The sequence below is a fragment of the Ailuropoda melanoleuca genome, chromosome 9 (assembly GCF_002007445.2).
Source record: "Ailuropoda melanoleuca isolate Jingjing chromosome 9, ASM200744v2, whole genome shotgun sequence".
Taxonomy (NCBI): Eukaryota; Metazoa; Chordata; class Mammalia; order Carnivora; family Ursidae; genus Ailuropoda; species Ailuropoda melanoleuca.
This window is the reverse complement of record NC_048226.1, coordinates 46,902,318-46,914,683: the sequence shown is the minus strand read 5'-3', so window position 1 is coordinate 46,914,683 and position 12,366 is coordinate 46,902,318. Positions and strand designations below refer to the sequence as shown.

General features: G+C 38.2%; 1 protein-coding gene across 2 annotated transcripts in view; it reads right to left on the bottom strand.

Annotated features, from left to right (window-relative positions):
- PI15 (peptidase inhibitor 15) overlaps positions 1-10,376 on the bottom strand; it is a 32,167-nt gene extending 21,791 nt beyond the window's left edge. The window contains exons 1-2 of one of the 2 annotated variants that reach the window (XM_002926309.4): positions 10,207-10,376; positions 9,324-9,664 (exon numbers count right to left, since the gene is read on the bottom strand). In XM_002926309.4, the coding sequence (XP_002926355.1) occupies positions 9,324-9,596 (273 nt within the window). In that variant the 5' untranslated portion in view covers positions 9,597-9,664; positions 10,207-10,376. The remainder of the gene's footprint in view (positions 1-9,323; positions 9,665-10,206) is intronic. The other variant, XM_019807062.2, reaches the window with a different exon arrangement.
- Between the last annotated feature and the right edge of the window lie 1,990 nt (positions 10,377-12,366).

Genomic DNA, 12,366 nt, shown 5'->3' with positions numbered 1-12,366 from the left:
AGTTATTTATGCTCTCCAAGCTCCACGTTTCGTGTTTCTAAGTGAGAAAAACTGTTCTCATCTCTGAGAGTTAGACAAGATCGGGACTAAAGAGTATTCAGCACAGCCCTAGGAGGACAAGGGTGTACTTAATGGTAGACATTATTATCATGGGGGATGTAGGCACTGGAATGGTGGTGATGATAAGTGAACTAGAAAGCCACCTAAAATGCCAAGCAGTGTGAGGCGCACTTTTGATCATGTTATCTGGCAGCCTAAAGTTTAAGAGACATCAAGCTTTAATCTCAACAAAGCAGGCAATCAGATAAAGTGAAAACAGATAAACCCTGAAGCAACTAAATAATCAGAAACAGAATTGTATATAGATAATAAGAAGCTTGCTTCCAGGGGAAATAACAGCAGACAGTGAAAGATAAAAATAAGAGAATATTTTAGATGTCTTAAAACTTATTAATTCCCCTCCTTAAATCCCTCTTTAATATATGTTTTATCTTTAAATTTTAAGATCATTTGTTGATGGATTCTAGTAAGAATTCTCCTTCCCAGGGAAATAGAATAGCCACCACCTACTGTTTAATACTGGAATTATGAGACAGGAAGACATTTTAATGTGCGGCTAATTTTTTTCACCAACTCAGTTTGCAATAATCAAAAAACTGATTTCTTGATTGTTAAACTATCCTGTGATATGCATGCATACCCCAAATCTTGCCATTGCCCACGTGGTCAGAAGAATTCAAATGCCTTTCCGCCTACCTACTGCCTGTTGAAAACACGATCTCACTGGAATGCAGAGAGGCCGATTTGGTAGAATGTTCCTATTTAATGAAATTATGAAACATGAATTTGATGCACTTTTTAGGAGAAAAAAATATTGTGTCCTGAAGCAACATTTCTCAACTGTTTCAGTTTGGAGTATGTGGTGTGAAATTTTTAGAGTCATGAAAAGTTTAGTCTAAAAGCTCAACTTGTTGGGCATTGTTTCATATTCTCGTCAAAAAAAAAAATGCTTGGTACCTGATTTAGACACTATGGGTAACACAGACTAGAAACATTCGCATTCCATGCCTCCAAACCTCAGTCTGTGATGTATTTTATGCCAAGCATTTTCCTTGACCAGTTTAATCTGTTAGTCTTGATTTTCTCTACCCCCTTCCTACACAATTCTTCAGAAAGTCTCATAGACTGTTAAACATTTCAAGTTCATAACTATTTAATGGCCACTGACTAGTACATGCTTTTTAGATATGCTAAGCTCAGGACACCGGACAAGCTGGACTAGTCAACCTCTATTATTCTGAAGTTCTTTGATTAGTTTCCAAAAATCCCCTTAACCTGAATGTGTCAAAAGAACTAGGTGGGCCTGGTCTGACCCAGGCCCCTGAAACAGATTTGGATTTGTGTGGATTTAAGACTCAGCACTTATTTAAAAAAAGATACATGAAACTTTCTTGCAAAAATTCTTTAGTAGATTCCCAGACATAAAATCATCCATCCATGCTGTCTCTGTGACATTACACTACCCTTATTATGCAAAGTGGTCCATGCTGATTATCAAAGTATATTCCTATCCAAAAATTTTTATAATAGAAGAATGTTCCCTCCCACATACTAGCTACTTTTTTCAACCTTTGTAGATGTGTACCCTGGATGATAAACCTGCAGCCACTTAATGACTACCTGAAACCTGCTCTTGATTTTGTGTTCAACTCTGAGAAACCCAGCTGTCTTGGTCAAAAATGGAGGTCCTCCTTGGCTGTGTCATCATATAAATCTTCATTTTATTTCATAAAGTAGATCAATCACTTCTATTTTTTTAAGGATTTATTTATTTGAGAGAGAGAGAGAGAGCACGAGTGGGGAGGGCGGAGGGAGAGGGAGAGAGAATCTCTAGCAGACTCCACACTCAGCAGAGAGTTGGAAATGGGGCTTGATCTCATGACCCTGGGAGAACGCCCTGAGCTGAAACCAAGAGTTATATGCTTAACCCAGGCACCCCAATCACTCATTCTTATTGATTTGGTCCCTAACTCCACTTTGTCACAATCTGATGGGCTTCAGTGTCAGGGTGTTCAGTCGTCTCTCACCCAGACCAGTAGAATAGCTTCTAGACCCCGCACCTGGACTTTATTTCTGCCCTTTCTAGTCATTTTCTTGCCTTGTAGCCAGAACAACCTCTCTGAAATGTAAATTAATTATATAATTTCCCTGCTTAAAACCTTCAATAACTTCCCTTGATTTTATAATAAAACTAAACAACTTTTTGCATGCCTTTTCCAGCCTCATCAAACAGCATTTTTTCTCTTATACACTATATCCAAGTCATACTGAATTTTTATTCTTGCCTTCTATGTACCATTTACATTCTTAGAGCACCCTATCATACCTTCTACACCTTCCCTACCTCTATATCTTAAGTCCAAGTCTGGGCTAAGTATGTCTCATATAATCCCAAAGTACCCTGTATTTTTTCTACTTTAGCACTCAACTCACTGCTTTTGCACTTACTTATCTGCTCACAGTTCTTCCTATAAAAAAGTGTCTTTCCACTCTCCAGTGAATCCACCAGCACAGTGCCAGGCACATGAGTAAATATTGTGGAATGAGTGATTGAATAATGAATGACTCTTGCCCATCAGACCACTATAGCCACACGTTCTTCACATTGGATGCCCAGAAAATGTTAAAAGACTTCATTCAGGTATTCCCCAAATATTTATTAAGTCTTCTCTGTGGAACAGATATGATGCTAGGTTCTACAAATACTCAGCAGGAATATAATAGATTTATTTTTCTACACCATTGTATGTAGTCAAATATGATTAGCCATCAAAAAAGCAGCGTTGTAATACTAGCGAATATAGTCACCATATATATATATATATATATATATATATATATATATATATATATGGCCTTTATGTGATTCAGAGCTTTTCTGTCTACCACCTAATGGTGAGGTTCTAAATCATACTATGTTAACATTTCCATCTGCACTTTAGAGCCTGTATTCAAAGTGGTCACAAAGAAAATGTTCTCAACCTTCAGCTGGCTCCATACATGAAGAGTTGAACATTCACATATCAGTACACTAGGTACCGGGGCGCCTGGGTGGCACAGTGGTTAAGCGTCTGCCTTCGGCTCAGGGCGTGATCCCGGCGTTATGGGATCGAGCCCCGCATCAGGCTCTTCTGCTATGAGCCTGCTTCTTCCTCTCCCACTCCCCCTGCTTGTGTTCCCTCTCTCGCTGGCTGTCTCTATCTCTGTCAAATAAATAAATAAAATCTTTAAAAAAAAAAAAGTACACTAGGTAAGTAATATTAAGCAACATGCACCTTGGAAAAAAATTCCTACAAAATGTGCCCAGTCTCCGTTGGAAGCCAAGACTCTTAAAAGGCTCTACATCTATGAGAACAGGAATGTGGAGTTCCAAAAGTGCTGGAGAATTGCCTTCCTGTCAGCAGTCTTTCTCAGTTCACCGCTGGCTGGCAACGGGTCTCAGGAGGCTTTCTAGTAGTCATAAAAGCATTCATTGAAAAGATTTAGGTTAGACACATCAAATTTCCCATGTTTATAATGAGAAAATTGAGTTATCCTTCCCAAATGAGAGGAAATGTGCCATCTGGGACAACATATGGCTTCATTAAAAAAAAAAAAAAGACAAGGAGAGACATCACAAGTGTTTGGTCAACTGTTGAATAGAGGGGGGAAAAAAAGGAGTTTAAGATCATCTACGTTCTCTTCCACATGAGGCCCAAATGAACAAAATCAGCATTTTCATTATTCCTGAGTCATAAATTATTGTAGGCAAATAGTTTATTGGCTATTTCCAAGGATGGATTAATCTATTCTCCATTCATTCACTGGAGTCATTCTTTCTGTTACTTTACTACCTGCCCTGACTTGGTAACTAGTATTTTTCTCTTTTCCTGAAAAGTCTAGGAAGCCTTGTCCTCTTAGCACTGCAAATATTTGCAGACACCAAACAAATGAAATGGACCATATTATCAACATAGTGAAATTATATTACACTTTTTCAACTTTAAGTTGTTCAGTTCATATCTGTCATTATCGTTTCACTGTCCCTCACCTCCCTTTCCATTGCTGTATACCGACTACGAAGACTGCTATCTCATGCACCATGCTTCAGTTAGCTGTTCGTACCTGTTGCTGTGTGGGCGCAGGTGTCCGACTTCTTACCTCGCTAAACGAGTGGCACTACTAACTCAATGATTGTCACTTCCCCAGCCAACTTCACTGGGAATCTAAACTCCATCAATTGCTAGGTCCATCTTTCTAAAACGCAGCTCTGATGCTGCTCTAAAACTTCTACAGTCTCCCTAATCACTTTTGTATGAAGTGATCCTCAGTATTTTCTCAAACTCCTCAAAAATACGGCTAACACATTATGCTCTTCCTCTCCTGGTGATTTTGTGCATGCGTTGCTCTATCTGCTCTAACAGTCAACCCTGCCCCTTCCTGCACATCTATCTCAAATGACCCTCATCCAAAGAGCCTTTCATGATTTTGCCAACAAGAGATCATCACTTCTTTCTTTGATTTCTCCATGGTATTTATTTGTACCTCATTGATTACATCAATCTTATGCAGCAGTGTATTATACTGAATTATATGCTTACTGTGTTCTTTCTTATTTGTTTTGTTTTTTATGGTTTTGTTTAGACTTTAAAGACAAGGATTCCTGTTACCAATGGATCTCATCCTCTTATGGGGGGGATCTCAATATTTTAAAAATCAGTTTAATCAATTGACTTGAATTCAAGCAATATCTTACAAATTTTGCTCCATGTGTGAGTCTTGCAATTTTATTCTTCAGGAGATAATTCTTATTCTAAGAAACTAGTGTGGTTTGTGGTTTAGAGTCATGGTTTAAGCTGCCCTTAGAAGAATGAAAAACAGCTGGTGTCCAAGGAGCTCTGGAAATTTGTCAATAAACTAATTGCGGAACAGAAGCCAAGAGTAAAGAAGTTTGACTTGCATATCTTAAGCCCTATCTATATTATTATTTTTTTTAAAAAAGATACTGTGTTTAGAAAATTAAATAGGGGCGCCTGGGTGGCACAGCGGTTAAGCATCTGCCTTCAGCTCAGGGCGTGATCCCAGCGATCTGGGATCGAGCCCCACATCAGGCTCTTCCACTATGAGCCTGCTTCTTCCTCTCCCACTACCCCTGCTTGTGTTCCCTCTCTCGCTGGCTGTCTCTCTCTCTGTCGAATAAATAAATAAAATCTTTAAAAAAAAAAAAAGAAAAAAAAAAAGAAAATTAAATATTTTAAATATGTATTTTTTTTACTAAAATCATGGACAAAATATCCAAAGAAAATATTTTACAACTATAACATAAATGTCAACACTCTGTGTTCAAATTGCTTCTACTTAATTAGTCAAGGGTACAGTGACATAACCAAGTACTTAAAAGGAGATAAAATCATTTAATTTTGAGGGACTTTTTTTGAATTTAGGAAAAATTTTTGTTTTAAACTTTAAGTGCATGTGATAAAATATCATTATGCATGATAATAAAATTTCCATTAAAATATATATCAAAATCGATGCTACTTATAAACATATAACAATTCACAGGGATTTCAACTACGTCATCCCATAAAGGTAGATCACTCTCTATACTCAAGAACTGGTTCAAAAAAATAGAGATACAAAGGTGAAGAAACATAGATTTAGCACCTAGAAAGCTTGCAAGAACTATACAAATAAGTATAGATTGAGTTTGATATTGATGAGAGCAGAATAACAGACATAAGGGTTATTTATAACAGTTAAAAGAAGGAGAAATCGATAGGGTGCCTGCATGGCTCAGTCGGTTAAGCGACAGACTCTTGATTTTGGCTCAGGTCATGATCTCAGGTTGTGAGATTGAACCTGGAGTAGGGTTTCCTGCTGGGGGTGTGGAGCCTGCTTAAGATTCTCTCTCTCCCTCCGCCCCTTCCCTCCCTTATAAAAAAAAGGAGAAATTTAATATGGTTGTGAGGGCAAAAAAATATCAACAAAGGACATAGCATTCTGTTATAGAACTTGAAGGTCAGAGTTGTAAATCATGCAATAAGCTAAGGAAGAGACAGACGGAGAGAGACAGCCTGGGAAGAAGGTTCAGAGAGAAAAGCTGTGGGTGAAAGTGACCCAAATCAGGCCAGCATGGTTGACAAAAGCCCTGAGCTGAAGATCATCTTCGATGAGGCTCCCGTGGCTGCTATCATACACTGATGAGGATTTGAACACTCGGCTAGTGGTCCTAGTGAGCTAAAGGTCCTACATGTTTGAGGTACATAGTAAGGGTTAGGCATGGAGCTCACTTTCAGACTGCTCACAATCCAAATCAATGATGAGCAAGTTAAAATAAATATAAGTGGTAAATTGAGATCTCTATTTTTCACCTGGCCTAGAGATTCATTTACAGTTTGTGCTCCAACCTCCAAGTGGCCCATTATGTTGTACTTCCCTCAGTGTTTCTCTGAGTCTTCATGAGGGTTCCATGTGAATTATTTCAATGACTCCATTTACTCAAACAGTCCTTCTAACTTACAATTTCATTAAATTGAGCACATTTTTCTAACTGAAGTAATCAGTTTTGTCCTTCCTCCGGACCTTTTCTGTTGCTCTTCCCTCCACCTGGGAAGCTCTTCCCTCATGTATGGTGGACTCCTTCACCTCCCTCCAGGACACTCTTAGTGAGGCTTTCTCTGGCCACCCAAAAATTTCACAATCTCACCACAATCTGCTTTATTTTTCTCCACAACCTTATCACCTTCTAACGCACTATGTAATTTATTTATCTTGTTTATTGTCTGATTTCCCACCCAGGGGGGCAAGGACTGTCTCATTTTATTCATGATGTAGCCCCAGTGTTTAGAAGAGTGCCTGACATATAGTAAATGCTCAATAAATATTAAATGAATAAATACATGTGCAAATGAATTATATGCAGTATTTACGTGACAACTTGATACAGTCACATTTAACTTTATAGAACTTACTGTTCTAATTACTGCTTCTCATTAACTTTACTGAGTGAAGGAGGTTTTATAAAGCATCTACTGATATAACCAGCACTGTATCTGGTCCTTACAAAATAAATCATATCATAGCTCCTATATTTGAGAAATAATAATAGAGTAGAATATGAATACTACAGGATTTCAGCTGGCATTTTAAAGGAGGAAACAAAGATACCCTGACACCTCCACGGGTTTCCCCCAGTGGAGCATTTAATAAACCTAGCCGATGGAAAGATGCTTCCCAACACAAGCACTGACTTTGAAATTTCATAGACCTAAATTCTAACTCCATTAATACCATTCACTATCCATACCACCTTGGCCTAGTCATTAACTTTTCTAGGTCTAAGTGATTTCATTTGTACGATGAAGGTCACAATCTTAACCTCATAGGGAGAATGTGAGCTATCAAATGAGATCACCTATGGAAACAATTAGCCAAAGCATTGGCACATAGAAAAAATTAAATAAATGCATGTAGAATGAATGCATTCTTGATCAGTGGGGAAAAATATAACCGAAAAATGTGGCTTTTTTCAACCATTTCTACTGTGTTGTACCCCACCTTTACTCATCATGATCCCTCTGCCTTCAATATCATTAAAATAGTGAATAGCATTATATATTGGTTGGTTATTATCTATATTATTATTCCCTAAATTTAAGATAAGGGAGTTGAGTCACACACATTAAGTAACTTGCACAAAGTCACAAAGTAAGCAGCAGTGTTAGGGTTTGAACTCAGAGGAGCTCGCCTCTAAAACACTTCCACTATCTTGATCCTACTTTTGTCTGCATAGCGATGTGATTGACACCAGGAAGTATTTCCTAAACCCACAGTCTATATATCATACTTTTCTGATCACACATAGAATCTTATGCATATTTCTCCCATAATTTATGGTAACTAAAAAAACTTATTTTTTCATTTTTCTGCATTGATATATCACCTTCTAGAAAGTGCTAATGTTTATTGAAGGTCTATTTTGCTAGGCTCTGGTCTAACTGCTCAACCCCTCAACTCATACTTTCCTGATTACAACCCTATGTGGCAGGTACTATGTTTGTCCTCATATAAGAGGTAATGAAAATGAAATAAAAAATTCATGCAGCTTATATTTCAGGACTGAGGTTTGAGCCCAAGCATTTAGATTCCAAAGCCCGTATTCTTAATCATGAGAGTATAGTGTTATTCCTACACCAGGACTGACTATATCTCCTTTACCTCTTTCTTTATAGAAAACTCCTAGGCAAGTGCATTTTCCATAGAGTCTAAATTGTACTTCTATGAACTATGACTGTCTTATATTTGGCAAGTCTTTATTTTTCCTCTAACTCTGACATCTGCAATTAGTCAAACTTAAAAAGCTTATTTAAATAAAAGAGATGAATTTAGACTCTGATAGAAATACCAAATTTTAAGTCAGCACTTATAAAAAGTTGTTAGTGGTACCACCTCCCCACCCCAACTTAGAAATATCAGGCTGATGATCTTAATTGACTTAAACAGGCTTCAAGCTGTGCTCTTAGGAAGTACTGGACTCTAAACCATAGCCTTGCATAAATATAAAACAAAAAATAAAGTACCTTAAAAAACATAGCTATCCTTTCAATACCAACTCAAGGGTTTTGTTTTATTTTTTTACTTCCTAAGTAGAGTGATTTAAACATAGAGTGCCTATTTTTAAAAAGGCAAAGAATGTGTTCATGGCAAGTTGGAACAGTGTGCAAGTGTGCTGGCTTCACTGTTATCTGAATGACAAAGCATTAAATCACAAAGAGGAAAAAGTCAGCATATTCTCTGAGAACACAGATCAGCATCAGGAAGAGCTTTGTCCAAGAAAGGGAAGAGACACCTACCCAGAGAATAAATCATGTACACAAAACCTATAATTTAAAAAAAATTATTTTCAAGAAATATTTTAGCTGATAAATATGACTATTAGATAAACAAAGCACAGAACAATTTCCATGTGAAAAATTTTTAAAAAGTGTACCTTTCAAATGTGGTCAGTCAACAGACCCCATTCTTTATCTCTGCTCTTATGTAAGACCTGATTCATCAGTGGTTATGGAACTCACAAAAGAAAATGAGAACCTCCACCCCTCCCCTTTAATTCTATGATGGAACAAACTTTAAGCTTACTAGGCACGTAAGGACCTTTCCTAAATTAAAATGGATAGCAGAGCTCCGTATCCCTTAACATATAAACACTCTTTAGGTTCTTCGACGAGCAATTTAAATACAGCGTCCTCACTCAAAACTCAAAGAAAACACATTCCTCTTACCATATATTCCATGTTTGCTGCTGGTGGGAACACCTTGCCCCGAACTTGATTATGATAATCAAGAATGGCGATCATGTCATTCTGCGAAATGTAGCGCTTCCGCCTGGCTTTGGGGATATCCGCAGACTCGAGTTGTGCTTTTAGTGCTGCTTCAATATCAGTGAACTTATTGGTTGGCGGGGATGAGTCAGTGGAATTGAGTAAGACGACGGCACTTGCTTCACAGAGAAGGGAGAACAGGAGTGCACTGCTGACTGCAGAGAAGGCTATCATTTTGAGGGGTGGAGGAGGAGAGGCCACCGAGTTTACTTTGCTTTAAAGCAGAAAGGTAGAGTTAGGGTCTATAAGAAAAGAAAACAAAAGGGCCAGTGGATATGAATTTACAAAGTCATCATTTGGGAGCATCGCTTGCTTTGATTTTCTCTGAAAAATGCAAACAAATGCTGAACTCAAGCCTAAGAAACAACCTATAGGAGTCGTTACACATTTCAATTGGTGTTATGAGGCCGATTGCTAAAAGAAACTTCCTATAGCTAGAGAAAAAGAAACAACATGACCACTAACCCTAAAATGAATGTGAACCATTTGCCCCAAATGCCTGCACCTCGTAATGCATGACTGCCTATTTTCAGAGGGAAATCCTTAGGAATTGAAATTAATCTTGAGAGTGAGAAGGAAAAATGCATCACAGGTAACAACAAACAATGTACTGATAATGTGTCCCAGGCATATATGGACACCAAGGGATAGAATACAAACCAAAAAAAAAAAGTTATAATAAGTCAATCTCATTTCTAAAAAAAAAAAAAATTAATAAAATAAAAATGTGAGCTAGTATAAAATCAATGCATGCAAAATAAACTTGTTGAGCTAAAGTGCTTACCTCTGCAGAATGCCAAAATGAATATATTGTTCTTCCAAAAATTTAAAGTTCTTTGCTAGGTTGTAGCATGAACTCTTATAAGAGTGTGTCTTATTACAAGCTTTCAGAGAGCAAAACTCTGCAAGGTTTGAATGCTGCTGACTGCAGGAGCAGCTAACAGCTTTTATATGTCACAGTCTGCAACTTCCAGAAAGGGCAGTCTTTCTTAGGGTCTCTCCTAGCCAAAATCAAAGGGGAGGGGTTTTGGATAGAAAAAACAGTGATTGGGTGGCAACCTTTTTATGTGGGTGGTGAGGAAATTGAGTCACACCCACAGCTTACAAGTACAAACCATAAAAGACAAACCCCTTTTCTCTGGGCTTCCACCTTTTCTGTGAGTGGTTAATTTTCCTCATTAAATGCTTTCTAGTTCCTGGTTCCCATACAAAACGGAGGGGGGAAAAAAAAGACTGAGTTTTTGAAAACACAGACGGCTGAGTAACAAGCAGTACATTTTTTTTTTAAGACAGTAAATGACATGGGAGCCGAAAAGAGCAAGCTGATATTAAATCAAGAGAGCAGATCACGTCATTAATCTGGGTGGCCACAAATATGATTCAAGAGGAATGCCAGGCAAATCAGTAGTAGCCAAACTATAGCATATGATATTAGGATAATAGATGTTCAAGTGGTTGTACTCTCTGTCTCCATGTGGCTTTATTCTTCTAGTTTATGTATTTATTCTCTCCTTTCGTCTTGTTACACACTCTCTCCATTTTTTTTTCTTTCTCCACAGAGTGAGGCAGCAAATTAACTGCCTTGTACCTGACTTGTATACAATGCAAAGAGAGAAGCTCAGGACAAATGACAGCAGCCAAGATAACATCTGTTTTAGGTTTAAAAGCATATAGCTGAAATCTAAGCAGAGTGGCTCAGGCTCTCAGGAAGCATATTGGAGGGCACAGCTCAGAGGCCATGAAGAATTTCACAGCAGCAACCAGCTGCCAACAGTTAGAAGTGCCTTCTCAGAAAGATGGCATTGGAGCAAAATCTGTGTCCAGCAAGAACAAGAGCCAAGACTGTGAATGTTAGGGCAATCTACAATGAAAGGACCCTCAAAAATGCCATGTGTCATGATATCTCTACTAAAATGTGGACCATTCACAGTCAGTGGCAACAGGAATCCTGGAGAATACACACTATTCAGTTTAGGAACTTACTTAACATGCACTGACTTGTCCAGTTTACCCATGTGATTGTCTCCTGCATATTTTAGCAGGAAGAGTACTACGTGAATTTACAGTCATCAGAAATGACGGTCATGTGGTTAGAAACACACTGGACTGGGAGCCAAGTTTCCTGGGCTATATTCCCAGTTGGGTCTTCAGCACTATGTGTGGCCTGATGCAGATTGTTTAACTCTTCATTGGTGCAGCCAAACCTGGGAGGAAAAAGGTACATATCCTATGGTGAGATGGACATCATCCAATTCCCTGCGAGAGCAGTAAGGCATTTGAAACCAGAGGTTTCTCTGAATTTCAAAGTACAGTGATGAGATGCAGCCTCAGATGTTAACATGTGTCAAAGTTCAAGTGTCACTAGATTTTAATGAGAATTAAGCTCCTAACTAAAGTGAAGTCATTTTAGAAGAGCTTATGTTACAATACTGAGAGCTGTAAACAGGAATTAATTAACACTGTAGAACTGGAAAGTCAAGAACATAAAAGCACAGGAGGTGAGCAGGAAGAGTGTAAAACATTAGAGCCGCTTAAGAGAATGCACGTGGCTGCTCACAGTTACAGATGTTTAACAACTGGAGCTGTCCAGCTAGGGTCTCACCCCTTCAGGAGGTACTCATGGCACCTTGAATGAATCTCAAGGACACAGTGTTAAGGATTCTTGAATTGAATAGGAAGTTAGGCAACATACTCTCTGTGGCCATCCAGTTCAAAGATCCCAGGACCTTTGAGAGTTAGTGCTAGCACTGATTAGCCTATGTCTTTCAACGATTCTCACATAGCTGTCCAGCATAAATGGAACTAAAGGACTTTTATTGCCTAAACCACAGAGATGAGCTCTTCTTTCTCCAGGGTGGCTGAGCTCTTGCTTAGAGTCTCTTAAAAATCAACCATTGCTTTCAAGGTTACCTCTTTGTCATGTACACTAAGAGATATTGTCCAT